This window comes from Papilio machaon, chromosome 24 (assembly GCF_912999745.1).
Source record: "Papilio machaon chromosome 24, ilPapMach1.1, whole genome shotgun sequence".
Taxonomy (NCBI): domain Eukaryota; kingdom Metazoa; phylum Arthropoda; class Insecta; order Lepidoptera; family Papilionidae; genus Papilio; species Papilio machaon.
Window position 1 is genome coordinate 4,033,460 of NC_060009.1, and position 18,632 is coordinate 4,052,091.

At 31.0% G+C, this 18,632-nt stretch overlaps 3 protein-coding genes across 3 annotated transcripts; 1 reads left to right on the plus strand and 2 right to left on the minus strand.

Moving 5' to 3' along the window:
* Nucleotides 1–2,813: 2,813 nt before the first annotated feature.
* Nucleotides 2,814–3,802, minus strand: LOC106709452 (H/ACA ribonucleoprotein complex subunit 2-like protein). Its single transcript, XM_014501257.2, has 2 exons — nucleotides 3,461–3,802; nucleotides 2,814–3,045 (listed from the first exon to the last, which is right to left on the minus strand). The coding sequence occupies exons 1-2, from the start codon at nucleotides 3,697–3,699 to the stop codon at nucleotides 2,814–2,816; spliced, it is 471 nt and encodes a 156-aa protein (XP_014356743.2). The 5' UTR covers nucleotides 3,700–3,802.
* Nucleotides 3,803–4,117: 315 nt separating this feature from the next.
* On the plus strand, nucleotides 4,118–5,109 carry LOC106719045 (ADP-ribosylation factor-like protein 3). The gene is made up of 5 exons (XM_014513288.2): nucleotides 4,118–4,178; nucleotides 4,249–4,509; nucleotides 4,640–4,772; nucleotides 4,883–4,986; nucleotides 5,065–5,109. Exons 1-5 carry the CDS (start codon nucleotides 4,173–4,175, stop codon nucleotides 5,107–5,109), a joined length of 549 nt encoding a protein of 182 aa, XP_014368774.2. The 5' UTR covers nucleotides 4,118–4,172.
* Nucleotides 5,110–6,157: 1,048 nt separating this feature from the next.
* On the minus strand, nucleotides 6,158–17,723 carry LOC106719056. Its single transcript, XM_014513302.2, has 7 exons — nucleotides 17,393–17,723; nucleotides 9,013–9,284; nucleotides 8,324–8,873; nucleotides 7,763–7,952; nucleotides 7,320–7,533; nucleotides 6,469–6,596; nucleotides 6,158–6,278 (listed from the first exon to the last, which is right to left on the minus strand). Exons 2-7 carry the CDS (start codon nucleotides 9,275–9,277, stop codon nucleotides 6,198–6,200), a joined length of 1,428 nt encoding a protein of 475 aa, XP_014368788.2. The 5' UTR covers nucleotides 9,278–9,284; nucleotides 17,393–17,723; the 3' UTR covers nucleotides 6,158–6,197.
* Between the last annotated feature and the right edge of the window lie 909 nt (nucleotides 17,724–18,632).

Here is an 18,632-nt window from a genome sequence, read left to right on the forward strand (position 1 = left end):
TGCACTTTTAGATTTTATTTGCTTTAGACGGTATTAAATAGTATGAATGAGTAGTGATTGATAATTAAATTTAACCATTTTGGCCATATAATATATAAAATTAATTAATCTAGGTACTCGTCAATCTAAGAATTTTGAAGTACAAATATCAATAAATCTTCGCTATATCTCTTACACTTCTTAACCATAGAATTCTATTGCCGTAACACACTTGTATCCATACATATTGTACTTTGTTTTGTCAGAGGGATTTCATGGATGGATGGAAAGGGACGTCAATATGTATTACTATAAATGTTACGGCATGAGAATTCGACAGTAAACACAAAAAAAATGGTCTCGTCCAAAGAATCTCTGTATTTTCTTATTGCATTTTATTCCGTGAAAATAATATTTTAAATTGTGATCTCATAAAAATGCACTAAAAAGCAGGGTTTCACTAAAAGTTTGCTTCAATTATTAGATTATAAAACATTGTAAATAGAATAGATTTCAGAATAATCATAAATAATAAGAAAATATTTTTGGGCAAATAACTTGAAAAAAATATTGACAAGTTAATTGACAAAAAGAACTAAATAGAAATCACCACTATATCTCCAAGATTTCTTAAATTTGTAAACGCTCAACTTTATTTCCTGTGATCACATTCCCTGGAGGGTCTTCCGTGGATACAATGGGTTCTTTGATAACTATCACCTAGATCACTTTGGGAATCATGAATTTAAATAAATTAAGAAAAAAAAATGGCTCCTACGAATAAGGGCCAATGTGCAAATTGACAACTTTACAGGAGAGGCTTTCAAAGTTTCAACCATATAGGAAAAGATGCCCTTTTACTTTAGCAAAAAACACGTTTACACATGTAAATGTGTATTTGTGTTTAGTGCATGTTGTTAACTTAACTAAGACGTGGCTTTTAACATAAAAAAGTAAAAGTCATCAGTTTGTTACTTTGGCCCTTATCAAGACCCATCGAAATAATTCTTTCAAAATATTTGTCTGACACCAAAAGCAATCATCTTTCTGTAGTTTTTAAATAAGAGCACACAAATAGACACCTGAAATCTATTCTAGAAGACAAATCTAAAGTTCTTATTTTAGGTGATCTAGTAATTTAGTGCATAATTTAAAGTACATAATGTATTTTGCCAATCTTCACTGTCAGCTATTGACAATCTGCCATTTTTTACCTATAGTTTTTAATAAGTATAATAAATGTATGTGTAACTATTGAATTGTTTTATTTATTATTATTATTTTTTTTTTCTTTATAAAAAAATATAGATCTGTTCGAAGTTACCTTTTGGCGAAATATTTGTCCAAAAAAAAAAAAATTATCGTATTCTTATTGAACAGTTGTCAATTATTTTTTAGTGATTTTTGAACAAAACACGAATTCGTGCGCTAACTATTACAGTAAGTTAAACCAACAAAATATGTTACTAAATATCAACCTACTAATAAGTTTAAAGCGAATTATTTTAAGTTGTAATTCTGTACAATTAAGATTTAATTTTCATTATAAAGTATATTATTCTTGAGCTCCTGGTATCTTTTCATTTCTTTGAGAAAAAGAGCAAACACAACAAGCGATAGAAAAAAAATGATGTACAACGTTTTATAAATCTATGGTTATATAATAATTAAGTAGGTTTATTTTACTCCTTTAAATTCTTACATTTGGAAAACTAGTAAAATACATAGCTAGTTGAAACCAGAGAGTGTCTAGCCATCTTTGATTGAAGTGAAAAGTATGTATGTTGTAGTTCTAATTCCATTTTACAAGACCCATTTTTGCACCATCTACTGATTTTTTTGGTACTTTAATTTTATTGTCATATTTGAAAATATCTTCATAGAAAGAATTGTTAGCCACAATACCAACAATCTTTAAACAACTTCAGTCCTTACTAATATTATAAATGCGAATGTTTAGATGAATGGATGGATGTTTGTTCAAAGGTATCTCCGGAACGGCTTAAGGGATCTTGATGAAATTTGGCACACATGTGGAACATATAGGTTACTTATAATGTTTTTTTATTAATTCCGTGCAGACGGAGTCGCGGGCGACATCTAGTTTAAAATAAAAATACATTTATGAAATGGAATATTTATTCATCATAGAGTATTTACAATGCTATCTTGGTCTGTGACAAATTATATTTAAATTAAAACTTAGTTATTAGTGAATTGTTTTTAATGATATAATTTTTTTTAGAACTTTGTCAAAATTAACGAACTACTGCAAGTTATTTAAAGTTTTCACAACAAGAAGTTTTTATAATACTTATTTATTTAAAAACACAATTCAAAACTAATTTAAACAACATTTACTGTGAAAATATGCAATGTAACAATATTACAGCTATGACATATGTATTATTTTTTGACTGTTATATCAGAGAAACGGCAGATGAATTTAAATTCTTTGAAAGTACATTATTTAGTAAGAAGATTAGTCAAACTTAATAAGCTAAGATCTTTAAAATTGATCCCAAGTTTATTTAAATTACTATGTATGGAACAAAAATGATTTGATCACCCTCTAAACAATACATCATGATTGTTTATTACTATATGTAGATATCCTGACTGGTTGAATTGATTGAAGAAGCGAGAAAAATATTTCAGTGCTTTGGACTCTAGGTTATCTAGATTCTAGTTAATATTGTCTATTTATCAAAACATTTTTGCAAATACCTCTGTCAACTATTAATACATCTTTATCTTTGTAGTTTTTAATTCTTGCTTGAAAGTAAACTGATTTTTTTTAAATAGAAAAATGAACCTTATATTTTATAGCTAACTTATAAAGGATGACCTAAATATTTGATTTCACTTTTAACTTCGTCATATAAATCTTTATATTCTTCATGTTCTTTGATCAGTACCATAATACAGCCACGCATTGTTCCCATTGCTGAACCAATATCTTTACGACTCGGAGTATAGCAGTAGGGTACATCTTTCTCTTCACATACGGCAGGTAAATGACACATTATTTCTATCGGAGATATATCACCAGCAAATACAACGATTCTGAAATTATAAATGTTAACTGAGATTCGGTATATTACAGTGTGTGTGGAGAATATGTGAAATATTTATTAAACAGAACTTAAAGTGAGAGTTTTACTACCTAGAACAGTAAGTATTGTGTCATTTTTTAAAATTTCTATTTGAGTTTATAAATATAATATTTATATACTGTTAGTATCTTTTGTGTAAAATGTTCTTCTATTGTAATTATAGTGTGTAGTTAGTTGTGCTGAATATAGATGATAAATATTGAGTTGATATAACACTATAATAAATGTTAAAACATCTGAGCATAATATAAGTAGGTAATCATTATTTGTTCATACTATAATCATTTATTTACAATATAATAAAAGGACGCTATTCGCGCCCATGAGCTAACCTACAAACTACAAAAGAAATATAAAACGCTTACCCTTTCTCGCCCAATCTTAATTGTTTTTGAACAATTTTAAGACCATTCCTAATGTAATTTTTATGACTGCTCGATTTTTTTATCAGTTTATATATCTTTTTACTTAATTTCTTAGGTGCCATCGGCTTGGCGATAACGCTGCAGTGTTCGATTTTATCATCATAATTTTGCGGTTCCCCTTTTACTGATATGTCCGCTTGCTCATTACCCTCCACTGGTTCTTGTTTTACTTTTCCCATTATTAATTAAACTGTTTGTTGCTTGTTATTTTAAGATAAACACGACCAACCCCCACGTGCGCCAACGAGGAATTTTGTTTATGTTTTAGGTTATATTTTTCAGTTTGACATTGACAGTATAAGGCAAACGTAAATAGTTCGTACAGCCAAAGGCAAAATCGAAAATAATTTCATTAAATTAATCCTAGAATATTTGTTTGATTCTGTATCTCATCATTTGATATTTTATATCATAATGGAGTATTTTATACCGTAAAATGCGCTTGGCTTAAGTCATAATTGACGTAATTAATTGAACAAAACTTTAAAAAATCATCTATGTTGCTGAATATTCTTCGATGTAAGAGACTGCGGGGCAAATTCGAACGCTATTGCAACTATAGCAACAATAATACAAATAAATCTTGATTAGCTGTTGTGGTTTAGGTGATATAAGAATTATTTTAATATTAAGTGACTATCTCACCGTATTAATGATGGTAATTAACCTAAATTTAACGATTTGGTTATTATAAATTAATATCTTAAAAGCGAAAATTATATTTCCAGGGCCTTTTAAATATTTTAAGAAAGTTACGATCAAATCCAGATAAAGAATTGCGTCTTTTACTGCTTGGTTTAGACAATGCGGGTAAAACAACACTTTTAAAGCAATTGGCATCAGAAGATGTAAACCACGTTACACCAACTGCAGGTTTTAATATTAAATCCGTGCTATCTAATGGATTTAAATTGAACGTGTGGGATATTGGAGGACAACGAAAGATTCGTCCATATTGGAGGAATTATTTCGAAAATACTGACATCTTGGTATGTTGAACAACATCGTATGATAACTACAACCTTAGTCTTCTCGAACTCTCCATTTGTCTCGGACATATTTAAGACAGATCATAGTTATGAAAATCAGTAGGAACTGTGTTACATTGTGCTGTTTTAGATTTATGTCGTGGATTGCTCAGACCATCAACGACTGGAAGAAACAAGTCTAGAGTTAGCGGAATTACTGCAGGATGAAAAATTACGAGGCGTACCGTTGTTGGTTTACGCCAATAAACAGGACCTGGATACCGGTAAGTTCCTTTATCCTTGATGAGTATTCGAAGCAATGATCTCATGTTTCGTAGGTCATTCCGTAGTCCGTTAATTTGTTGTTTTTTTTTTTTTTACTTTATTTTTATAGCTTTACCAGCCAGTGAGGTTGCCCAAAATCTCGGTCTTCATTTAATTAGAGATCGTACTTGGCAAATACAGGCGTGTGTTGCCATAGAGGGAACAGGAGTGAAGGCAAGTATTCTTAAAAAGTATCCTTTGTTTTTATTCTGTAATTTATAATGCTAATATTTATAATTTTTCTATTTTTAGGAGGGTATGGAATGGATATGTAAAAACATACCAGTCAAGAAATAAACGTCTGCACTGAACAGAGTACTTAGTTAATGTTTCAATTAATCCTTTATCTATGATATTTTTAACGAATTACTGCTATATGTATATATAGTATGAAATAAATTGCCAGATGATATTAATCGATCGATGTAAGGATAAGTTAATGTCGCATGCTTATCGCCGCGTTACATCTGAAAATTAGAATCCTATACTTGGCTTTAGTATAATTGTATATATAAAAAATTCAATGATTTGTCTTCAGATATAATAATCGCTAGTCATTTATCACAGAAAACATTAATTTAAATACGACAGAAATTTAACCTGCCCCCACGCTTTAACCAAAAATTCAAAATCTACTAGTCTTCTAGTAATTAAAAAAAAAAATGGGACCCATCTGCAAGCACTTCCTTTCGATTAAAATATTTTTTTATCAAAATCGGATCACCAGGGGCGGAGTTTCGCAGTAACACACATAAAAAAATACAGTCGAATTGATAACCTCCTTCTTTTTGAAGTCGGCTAAAAATCAGTAAGAATTTGTGTATTTTGCAATTTAGAACTTGTTACGTGATTGAATTTGCGTAAGACTAATAAAATATTATATTCTGCAGTATAGTTATATTTTCCAATTATAATGGATTCAATAAAAAATATTTAAATTATAAAGTCTTTTATTTCTTACCTCAAATACATACCATATTTACAAGGAAACTTAAATTTTTAATTCAGTAAGTTTTAAGAACAGAAAAAAGGAAAGATTGTCTAACTTTCGTTAAACGCCATAGATTTTTAGCACCATTTCCAGCTTTTTTTTCTAACTTAAGTCACAAAAAAATTTTTTGACAATATGCCTTAACTAATTTTTTCCTATAAAATATTATATCTAAAAATATATTTTGCGACTTAAAATGTTCAGTTGCTAATATATTATAATTATTAATTACAAAAAATATTTATATTTAATCTACGCAAAACATTTTCAAAGGAACAGATTATAAATATCATAATTTTTTTAGTTATTAAACGTGCAAATATATTGAAATTATTAACTCTGTGTTCTTAAATATTTATTAAAAATATATTAACTATAATTATTCATATTAGTTTTATAATTCCATGTGGTAAACCTCAGTTGTTACTTTCATTTCGTGTTCGTGGAAAGAAGCGCAATCGGCGGGATATTTTGCCTAAAATAAGAAAAAAAAATATAATCAATATTTTCATCATAACTTAATGTAACAAGCACAAATCTAAAAAAAATTATAAAAAAATATTTAAAAATAAACCAAATTATTAACAGCCAGTACCAAAAAGTGTTGCCAGTGTTTAATTATGAGAACTCTTTATAACGAATTATCGTGACCAATCGTGACTAACCTCACAATTGACGTCATTCTGTATAGCGTTGTAAAGGTCCCAGAATCCTTTTCCGTTCTGGAAGCTAAGCGCAGCAGACGCGGCGAGGCTGCTCAGTTTGGTGAGACCAGCTTTGAAGCCGGGCAGACCTGGATTATATGAAATCACAATTACTACACAAACTGTTATAATTACAGGATTAATAATATTGCTTCAAAAACACTTCAAATGGTGTTTAGACAGACCCATTCATTAAAATTTTACAATCCAACAAGTTATGTCAAAGTTTATTTTAAAGATTATATTTATCGGCGTGACCATCTTATTAAATTATCTCATTATTGAAATTAATTAAATAACTCTTGTAAATACGTTCTTACAATCGATTAATTGATTAAAACTTCATTTATTGTAATTTTTAGATTAATTTACAAACGATTACTAAATTCAAACACTTTATTGTAAGTCTCATGAGGGTATAAATAAGAATGTTCCGGCGGCACAGAGTCAGTCTCAGTACGACCGCCGGAGTGTTCAGAGCTCTTCAAGGAGGCAAAAACTCTGCTGAGAAATATAAGGATATTCATCAAAGGCTGCGTATCATTTAAGGATGAGCAATGCTAAAAATGATGTTAGTGGTGCTACCACCACTGACGTTGTGTGTTTTTCAAACACTTCGGGCGGTGCTCTTCCGACATATTGTAAAATTATTTAACGAATATTTTTTCTTCGGTAAATTCACTTTCGCTCTATGGTTTTTCTATGGTCACTTTCTCTCGTCTAGGGTTGCCAACTTATTGTTTGTATCTAACAGATAATAGTCTCTGTTATATCTTCTAGGTTATCACATACTATAGTCTGTGATCACTTACCTTGCTTGCCCTCATCTGGATGTCTATTTACAAGGCACATGAGATGTTCTTGACAGTGTGGTGCTTTCACCGAGTGCTTGTACGCTCGGTACACTCTGAGAACTGGCTCTATAACTTCCAAGTTCAGGGTGTCAGTCAACCTGTCAGCTACGGCATTGTAGTCGCCCTTACTGGCGATACTCTGTGATGTGGATTGAGCCATTTTCATAGTTTGCTGAAAAAAAAACAAGTAATTAGTAGGACACCGAAATAATTATAAACTTTCACCAACGATCACCTTTAATTTTTCACTCACGACAAAATGAATTTCGATTGATGATGAATGACGTTTTTCTTTATTAGTTCTGTTCCAAGGGTTATGATGTTTGAATTGATTAAAATAGTCTACATACAATATCCATGTCTTTCGAACTATGTTGAATTATAATAAAAATATTGCTTACCTTAAGATATTCCACCGCAGGTTTCACGTAATCTGATACATCGGTATCCATGTCCAAGTAATGCTGTAGCACGTAGTTGATGAGTTTTGTTAGAGACTCTGTTGGTCTCTTCATATTGAAATGAGTGCTTGCTGGCAGACCCTGTGCGTCTAGGAAGCTGTTTATAATGAATTGACCTGATACTAGGTATCTGAAAATTAGTAGATTAAGATTTTGAATGATTACAATCTAGATATACTTCTAGACTAGTTTGTATTTTCTTGCCTTTAGAATGCTACATTATCACGATTAACGAGTAACATTATACTAATATTATAAAAGCGAATGTTTGTGTGGATGGATGTTTGTTCGTAGGTATCTCCAGAACGACTCGATGGATCTCGATAGAATTTGGCAGACATAGGGAAGAACACACAGCGTGGACGAAGTCGCGGGCAAAAGAAAGGAGTAATAACAATGGCCTTTCATAAGGGTTTACTAGTTTAGGGGGTAATTGAAAGTTATTAAATTTAAACTAGGGTTGGAGTTTCATCGGCATACCTAAAAACTATTTATGTTTACCTCTGATATACTTCCGGTTTAGCCACGTGAACAACCATATCAGTCAAATATTTTGCAGCTGTTTTAATCCAGTGTCTTCTGAACGAATGATTTTCAAAGTTCTTAAACATAAGTTCAAAACTGATCGAACCATCGGGAGCTGTGAACGCTTTCATTGTTTTCTTCAAACCCGATTTCTCCCAAATGGTCTTTCCTAGTTCAGAGTTCATAAACAGATCCCAATAAAGGTGTGCTTTCTCCAAGAACGGAGGTAGGAATGTGGCATGTTCTTTATGATTGTCTGCACGTTTATCTACTTCGGGAGCAGAGAAGGAACTTAGTGTATTCATAACTAAAGGAAGGACTCCTGCTGCGTTCTTATTTCCTAGTAGCCCTGAAGCTAGATTAAGTATACCGTCTAGATTCATCTGACCGTCTGGACTTTGTCTCTTCTGTCGTTGTGGCTTTGGTTGTTCGCCGCCTCCCATCTGGTTTGCAAACATGGTTATCATAGAACCCATTAGTGCTGGATCTATTTTGCCATCTTGACCACCTAGTAGACTTCCTAGACCTGCGGATACAGTTAGAACGAATTAGCCGTAATGTCTAAATAATCTCGACTAGTATAGCTTCTTCATTGCAACATGAATAGTATCAAAGTTAAACACAATTTTATCCACAGTTAGTAGTAGTAGGTACAAAAAACTTACCAGACAAAACGTCACCAGTATTAGCACCATCTGATTGTCCAAAAAGCGCTCCTAAATTCTTAGCATTATCACCCTGCATTAGAGTTCCGACTATGTTGCCGATGGCCGCCATTCCATTCATATTGTTACCACCACCGTCCGCCATGTTTTGAAGGAAGGAAGACGCTAGATCCAAGAACGGATTGTCATCGTCGCTTCTACCACCAAGGATCGGTAGCGTCAGAATCTGACAGAGCAACACTAGTAGAACGCTGACCCTTGCCATGGTTTATCTGTAAAAATATGCAAATTAATTAAATAAAAATATTATCGAACGTTAGACATCACTAGTATACTTCCATACTACTTAATGTATTGCTCGATATGGAGTTTGTCAATAGTGTGGTGTTACCGCTTGCAAAAATTATAATTTATTTTACCCAAATAGGGTCGGCGGCAGGCAGGTGGTTGCCCGTAAAAAATTAAGCTAAAATATTAAGGTTCATAAAACCTAGTCCGTCGACCTCAACTGAGTGGGATAAGACTAGGGAGATGATGATTAAAAAAAAAAACTAATGCGAGTTAATAATTAGGTATGTAACTTCACTCAGAGGCACTTAATGGTCTTTAAAGCATACCCTTAGTGTAGATTTAATACGACAGTTAAATATTCAGCAACGAAATCGTTTACAAAAACATATGTGAAGTTCATCTTATTCAGAGTAACAGACGCTACGAAATTACTCCTAGTCAATTATGTTACAATAAAAAAGTTATTATGAATCTATTGTGTCGGTTTATTTGATGAAAATTTTAACTGACAAATTAATCACCATTGTAGTGGCTTTATGCTTTGGATTAAAAATTTTATTGAATTTAAAACATTGATATAAAATGAACAGATCTAGCAATAAATAATAATATTTTTATTCTACCAATTTCAGTTTAGTTATGATTTATAAGCTAGTACAAAGTTACAGCAGTTTTAGTAGCAGAAGTAATGAACATCATTTTTTTTCTCTTACGTTAGCAACAGAATTTTTGGAACGAAGTTCCTTATCGCGCGTTGTGAAAGGAGGCTAGACGGAAAAAATTCTTACGAAAAGTTGTCACGACACTTTTTGCTATAGTAACCATGGCAACGACGTGACAATATATAACGAAAATTCATAGGAACTTCGTTCCATCCGGGTGTCCCTTGCATGATTTTTTTTATTTTCATAGAGTAAAATGCCTTGAATCTTCCTTAGTTATATTTCCTATATTCAATAATATTTAAAGTCGTATCTATGCGCTCTATATGTTTGACTACTATACTCGTAATATCGTCAATGTGGCTTCGTATGCCTCTGTTGATTGCAATTCCAATTCAGAAGGCGAATTGCTTTTCTGTTTTTGTTGACATTGATTCTTTCATCAATAACATCAATTAAAATATGTAATGTATGCTGACATTCATAATTTTGTAATTTATTATTTACTTACTGGATGTAAAAATTTCCAATGAAAATTTAACAAAGAATCTACCAAAGAACATTTTGTTCTTCGATGAATAACCGAATATCCTGCGTAAACAATCTAATAAAATATGTTTTCATCCCACTCGTTCTGTTTAAAAAAACTGAGATAAGAATAATGTACGGGTGATTAGACAGTAAAACCAGAGTTCTGGTTATATTAGGTTTGCTGTGTTCCTTCATACATAATTTGGAATTCAACTTAATTCTATAATGTGACAAACTCATGCGCTGCTATAGCGGCTTGTTCAAGCAGAAAATGTATAAAACCGACAAGAATCTCAGAAGATTCTCACTTCGACAATGGGGGTGCTAGTTAGCTATATTATGCACACCTTGTAAGATAACTTTGCCGGTCTGTAGTTGTAATTTTTATTACATAGATCTTTTGTAAAACGTGTAGACATTTTTAGGACGCATCATGCGCAGCAGCAACATGAATAAAACATGCTGTTAACGGTCCATCAAGTGCAGTATCGGGATTTCACTGTTCGTATATTAAAAGGGAAATCGGATGAAATCTCGCTCGTATTGTGTATACTGTTACCATGCTATGATGTACGGTATTTTTGTAATAAATGGACCAGAACTTTTGTAAATTTTTTGACAAGAAGCAGCTCGTGGAAAGATTTTTGTACATTATAGAAATTGTCAAATGAACACTTATATACGAATGCCTTTTTAATACTATATTATTTTTTAAATTAAGAAGGCGAGAACTTCCCATTCTTTTCCTTTTTTAGAAGAAGGAAAGAAGAATTGATATAATCTGGGTCTTATTGAATTTATTCGGAAAGCAATCATTGTTATTTTAATTTTTATGTTTTTTTTTGTTGCACTTAACAAAAAGATGGATAGTTTTTATTTTTAAATATTGTTGTATAAAATAAACGAATATACAGTAATATAGAACATACAACCTTTAAAATACACTACCGATGTATTCTCAATTTAATCAGTAGAGAGAAAGTAATAAGCGTTGTGCAGCAAATAAGGAAAGCGGTTAACCCACAAAGATGGCGGAAAGTTACTGGATTGTTCAGGACAAAGTTTGTTACACGAAGTAATGATCTTACGGATGAGTTTCGACTTATATTCTTGTATAAAGCAAATTGTCGTCCCACTCATACCCTTTGTTAACAGAGAAAATCTTACAAATACTATAAATGCGAATGTTTAGATGGATGGATGGATGTTTGAAGGTATCTCCGAAACGGCTCAATGGATCTTGATGAAATTTCGTACTATGTTCTATAGTCTGGAAGAACACATAGGATACTTATAAGGTATTTTTTAGTTCCGCGGGCGACAGCTAGTATGTTTTATATAAGTGACATAGAATTAAGGTGATGTTTTGGGATAAATAAACTAGTCATAAGAAATGGGTCTTGTAATAACATACGAACTAGGTACAATTTTGTAAGTTTTATTTTATTTTAATGTACATTTTTTAAATACAGTGTGTTCCTGCAAGATGTAGTACGGCCATCGAGTGGTAAGTCATTTTATATTTACCATGAGTTTTCACTGACAACACATCTGTAGAAAACAATATAGTTTTCCCCGTTTATGTCGAAGACACAGAAAGAGATGATAGAACGTTTATGTAAAGATGTTTAGACAAACACATAGTTTAGTGAAATTACGAGCACAAATTCTCACACCAACTTTTCTTATATCTAACTCCGTCAAACTATTAATTTTAACTGTAAACTGAAGATGTGCTGCGGGCTTTATAGATACAAAACTCATCATCAACCTGCCCTTATCCCTATGGAGTGTCGGCACAGTATGTACTACTCCTACATACATCTCTATCGACCGTCATATCTGAATTCACCCCCTTCTTACGCATAGATACAAAACTATAAGTTATTAAATATACATGTGATATAAAAGTATTATCTGGTATGTAGTTATTTATCAATGTAAAACAAATCAATTTCCGAAACGAATTGATATAAGATAAGAAATGTATCAGAATTTTATATAACGATTAAAAACGATGTCTAATCCTTATGATTATGTAATAATAATCAGTTCAGAATGTTATAAACTGATAACTGTTTGCGAGAGATTCGTTTTATTAACAAATGATTTTTATTTAAAGTAATTTACGGTAAGCAATGCTATGTTATCTGTGCTACTTCTATTTATTTGACCATTACTCTAAAACATATTGCGCAATTTAATTAGTCGATACCTCGGTCGTTTTACAGCATGCGTGGGGTTCCCGCATACGTGCTTACGTCTAACGAACATGATCGTGAGACTCACTTGACGAGTATAAAGTGCGGTAAGGAAAAGTAAGGACGCTCAACGCATGCGGGCGACAACGACTGAAATGGTTCTCCCATGCGAGAGCTGTAATATGCGTGTAACAGTAAATATCTTGCACTACGCATGAGGGTACTGACGACTAATAGAACTGCTTCGTAAATAATGTGTTTAGTTTGTTATATAAAGATAGATGGTGTGTGATTATAATAATTTAATGACAAAGTAATCATTAGCTTTAATTTCCTTTTTTAAATACTTGTTAGGTAGATTAAATAAATAGGCATTATTATCGAGTACGTTATCGGTTAGACAAATTACATTTGTACAATACTATAAATTGTTATAAATGGTTAACATTTACAAACCAGTTTACTTGAATTTAGCAGACTAATGCATATAGTTAAATAACTACTTGTTATACTATCTTAGTCAATTTGTTACTTGAGTAATTTTCCGTATTATTAGCTGTTGTTTGCAAATTTAACAGGGATGAATTAAAAAATAAGCGTAAAAATGCTACACTAAATTAAAAATCTTTTCAGAATCGGTCCAGTCGTTTCGGGGATTACCCGGAATAACGACAGAGATAAACAAACGAAAAATTAACAATTTTATTTTGATAAGTAACGCAAATACATTATGTTTACGAAATGTGAAAATTCAATTCTGATATTACATATAGACACTCTAATTTTGTTTATCTGTAGGTCGTCCTGGGACCTTTAAATGAATGGAGTTGTTTTTTTTTTATTTTTAACTTTAATCATATAAAAATTGTACGTCCAGTAGTTTTTGAGTTTTTCGTTATAAACATATTAAAATACAACAGTAAAAAGTTTTCCTTCTTAAAAGAATGAGAAGAGAATGTTGATTTATATAATAAAATTGCTTCCTATTATTGCGACATTTCATAAAATATATTATTGAATTATATTCAGGAAATAACAAATTTTGTTTTTTTTTTCTTTAAGGAATTATTTTAGTTTTAATTTAGTGATTTGTTATTAATGTAAGGACATACAACTTTTAAATTTAATGCTGATAAAATACAAGTTTTAAACTACTTCCAGGAGAATTATGAAGTAACGTTAAATATATATTTAGATGTTTAATGGAAATTGATATATTTAGTTCTTTTTATAGCTTTTATATGTTAAACATGCTATACAAATAGACCATACGGCGAAAAAAGTTCTTGTTATTAGGTGAGTTAAGAGATGTAACTCTTTTCATTGGTAGTAAAATAAGTGCAATTATGAACATGAATTCGAGCTCAGTGTAAGTTAGTTGGATTGTAACTTAGTAGTAAGAGTCACACGCATTATGTAGCGGTTTATAACGGACCATTTTCACTTGTACAACTAACATATTTTATACACATAATTTTAGAGAAATCTTTCATCTTTGTTTAATTCGTAACTTTTCAATAATGAAGCTCGTGAAATTTGAATGAAAAATGTTTAAAATGATGTTTCCTTTTAATGATATTGAAATAGACTATAATACGTTACTGTACAAGTGTTTCTTCAGTGGAAATCCACGCTAATAATTAACTATTTTTATAAATAGTAATGTTTTAAGAATTTTTTCAACTCGTTGCAATTCATTTTATATTAATATCGATGCGTTGATGTCTTTTACTAAGACATATTTTTTATTACGAAATAAATAATTTTGTTTGATTGAATTTTTTTTCAGTAGTAAAACTATAATATCAATTAAGTAGTTTTCGAGTTATTCGCAAAAATTAAACACTAAATTCCCTTCTCTTTACTAATCGACTAACACAGGAGTGTAATTTTTTATTATAACTAGTTATAGATGTATACGGTCCCTAACTTTATAGCGGTACAAGGAACGTCGTGTGACGTCACAACAGCGCCTTCGGCCATTGACCTTACTACCTGTCCGTGGAGGTTACGCTCAAGAAGGTTTGATAAAAAAGGTTATAACGTAGGATGTAAATTGGCAAACTGGCTGATTTGAGCACAGTATGGTGTACTTAAAGAATTATATTTCTTTGCTGTACTATTTTAGTTTTATTTAAATATATGTAATGTTACATATTCAGCCATTTTATTCAATACTAGCTGTAGACCGCGACTCCGTCTGCGCGTAATTAAAAAGAAACAAAATAATTAGCTTATGTGTTCTTTCAGTATATGATGACATCTATGCCAAATTTCATCGAGATTCGATTCCAAATATTCGCGTTTATAATATCAGTAAGTTTTTTTGTGAGCATAAATAATCTGATTGCTTAATTGACTTGATGGAATTTTGAAAAGTGAGATATTATTCGAATTGCAATTTTTATTTAGTGTTCTAATGGGTAATTGTTTTTTTAGCTATTGTTTATTAGAACACTTTTATAACAAAGTACTTATGTTAAGGATATTAACTATTCCTTGTGGCAATAGTTGAAAATAACTATTAGTGGACTTAGATAATAATCACAAGGTAATACTAAAAGTACAAAATTCTTTAAAGCAAAAAAATTTTGAACACAATCTTATCTATTGCATTGTAAAGCAAAAGTGAGTCATCTGTTCTCTTTTATATCAAAACTTTCGTCATAACAATTGTTTTTGTTAAGAATTTTCTCTTATCGCTACAGGTAAGCGATTTCAAGGAATTTTGGTACTTTTAAAAAGTTCTGAACTATTTTTGTTGCGTTCGAGAGATTGTCAGAAATAGTTCGACTAAGCCAATGTCCATAAAGGGCTGTAGAAATAAGAATAAATAGAATTTCGTTTTATAAATCGAGTAGTGTAAGGTCATCATCATCAGCTCACTATACGTCTCCACTAAAGGGCTCGGAGCCTACCCTAAGTTAAGAGTGAGAAGGACATCAACAACGTGGCCCTGTTTAAGTTGGTTGTGGCCCTGTTTAAGTTGGTTGACTTCGTCCGCGCGGAATAATAAAAGACTTTATAAGAAGTCTATGTGTTCTTCCAGACTATGTTCTACATCTGTTCCGGTGATACCTTCAAACAAATATCCACCAGTCCATCTAAATATTCGCATTTATAATATTAGTAAGATGTAAGATTATAGAATGGGTATTATGAGCAATCTTCTTTAAATATATTAAATATAATCACACATGATCGTAAGTACCGCTATCTGAAAGTATCGAAGTAGTAACCGAAACTGTACCGCTGGTCCTTTTGAGTATAAGGTTTCGTTCGTAAAGTCCCATCTATTGATTTATACGTATATGTTAAATTTTGAGTTTTGTTTTCGTAAACATAAATAAATTGTAGACTCGCAATTATTTTGCGTAATATTGCATTTATAAAACTAAGTCGTACACGATAACTCCTACGTAGACTATCGTAAGTCACAATTGTGTGATTTATGCCTTGTATTTTTATTTAAGTCAGCTTTATAAATACTAATTACTGTGTTAATTTGAAGGTAAAGTTAGAAATAAGAAGTACTTTATACTTTGATAAAAATAGTCGTAATTAATTGTACTAATATGTAAAGTTTGGTCTTGCAAAATTTGCGTTTTTGAACATATGCTACTTTACGTAGGTGTCATCAATATTTGCCCCGGTTTTTATGCGAATTCATGATTTTATCTGTACCAATTTATTTAAATACAATACGATGCTAAATAAACGACAAATTCGGTTTTTAACCGTAAATTTATTATTGATGCAGTCTTCTTATGCGTTCAGTAACTATCACAGTGTATTTTTACTACCGAAAAAATAAAATTAATTTATATTGAAATTTTGTCTCACGAATTAAAAGGTTACATAGTTTTAAACAGGTTTATCGTCAGTAGAAATGCATATTCATAATTTTTAGTTATTAATTTGTCTAGTTTATTTATAATTTGGTATAAGGTCAGTCGATTAGATTTCTATTTTTTTTTACTTAAATATCACAAACGTCAAGTGGCCACTTTAATAAGACAAAATAGCGAAGTGACCCCGAATGTTTTACACATGAAATCTTCTAAATAAAAATAAGTCGGGTTTTTCTTCCTGACGCTATAACTCCAGAACGCACGAACCGATTTCCACGGTTTTGCATTCTTTGGAAAGGTCTCGGGCTCCGTGAGGTTTATAACAAAGAAAACTCAGGAAAAATTTCAACAGAAAAGCGGGAAAATCTTTTTTCACATACAGCGCTATTTATTATGTTTTTAATAATTCCGCGCGGACGGAGTTGCGGGCGACAGCTAGTTATTAAATAAATTTTGATGCCTGTTAAATGTTTCTGTCCAGGTATTAGAACGGAGAGGTCCAGGCAGTGAAATCCGATGTTTATTATATTGTAGGTTTGACTACAATATTTTAATATTGACATGTTAATGCATTGCAAAAAAAAAATAGACAACACATAGTAAATATTTTACGATACGAAGCGAAAAGATTTATAGTTCAATACTTATCGTGAAAATATTTTTATTGTAAACTGGAATACATAAAATTTTATCAGTAAATATTTCTTTTTATGTATTCAATACTGGCTGATATCATATATTTGATGTTCAAATATTTTAAACCATCCGACAAAAAAAATTAATTTAAAATGCTTTCGCATTTCGTTCACAATTTATTTAAAATTAAATTGAGATAAACACTTACCGTCTTCAAATATTAACTTTATCCAATATAATAATATTTATAAACACAATAATTCACTGCACAAATGTACTGCAATAATTTTCTTTTTTAATTTAGATCAATTGGTTTGCTTTGAGAAATGTTCATGACTGACTCAGTTCGCTTCAACGGTATTCGTAAAAGCGGCAAAAGAACACGTAATCGTTACCCCGATAAAACTTTAGTGTTGCTATATCAAAAATTAAAACTTCATAAAATATTGCCAAAAAAATGTAGTTGTAATTTACTTAAATAATAGTAAAATACAGATTAACAAATAGCGCGGGAGCAATTCAAAATACAACAATCTCTTAAAGATTCAACACAAATACTATTGAAGAACCTCTTTCGTAAAGAATGCATTCGTCCTTGACAGAGCGGTTCCTAAGAAAAGTACCGTTTTGATTTTCTGTCTCGCTCAGTGCGTTAAAATTTCCTAATGTTAGAAGAGGAGACAATTATCACCTATGTGTCAAACTGCCTGTCAATGACCCTAGTTTCGAAGGATCAAAATTAGAAAACATTTCGAACTGTTATATTTTACTGTTATATTAAGTCCTTTGACCTCGTTTCTTAATATTTTTGAAAACAAAAGACATTTGGATTGGAATTTATTTATGTTTGTAGGTCAGTTTGTAATATTTTATTTTTGTTTCTTCTGTATTTAGTAACAATGATTACCCATTTTTATAAATAAAAATTCTGAGATATGCTTATATCAGTTGTGTTGTATGATTCAAAGAAATATTTGCCTATCTGTTTCTGTTATCTGATAACTTCTGCAATTTAAGATATCGTACATTATTTACTTAATTATTTAAAAAAATATATGTAGCGCACCGTTCATTAATTTCATTCGATTAATATTATTTTATTTTCTTCTTTAAGTTGACAGTCGTTGTATAAAATTTGATTGTTTTTGCATTTGTAATAATTTTTATTTTTTTTATTTGCCACTTTAACATTGTGCTTTTGTTTTTAATTTGTCTTGCTGGTAAATTATATCGCAGTGGTACTTACGGTACGGTAGTACACCATTTCGATCCATCCATCCATCTAAACTTTCGCATTTATAATATTAGTAATTATTTGTGTTGATTTAACAAAACATCTTGTGACATCTGAGACGGTTACCCGTATTTTAGTTGAATATTTAATTAAATTAAGATTCTAAAACCGAATTTATGTCGCTGTTCCGCTGGATGCGAAGTATCACTCGGGC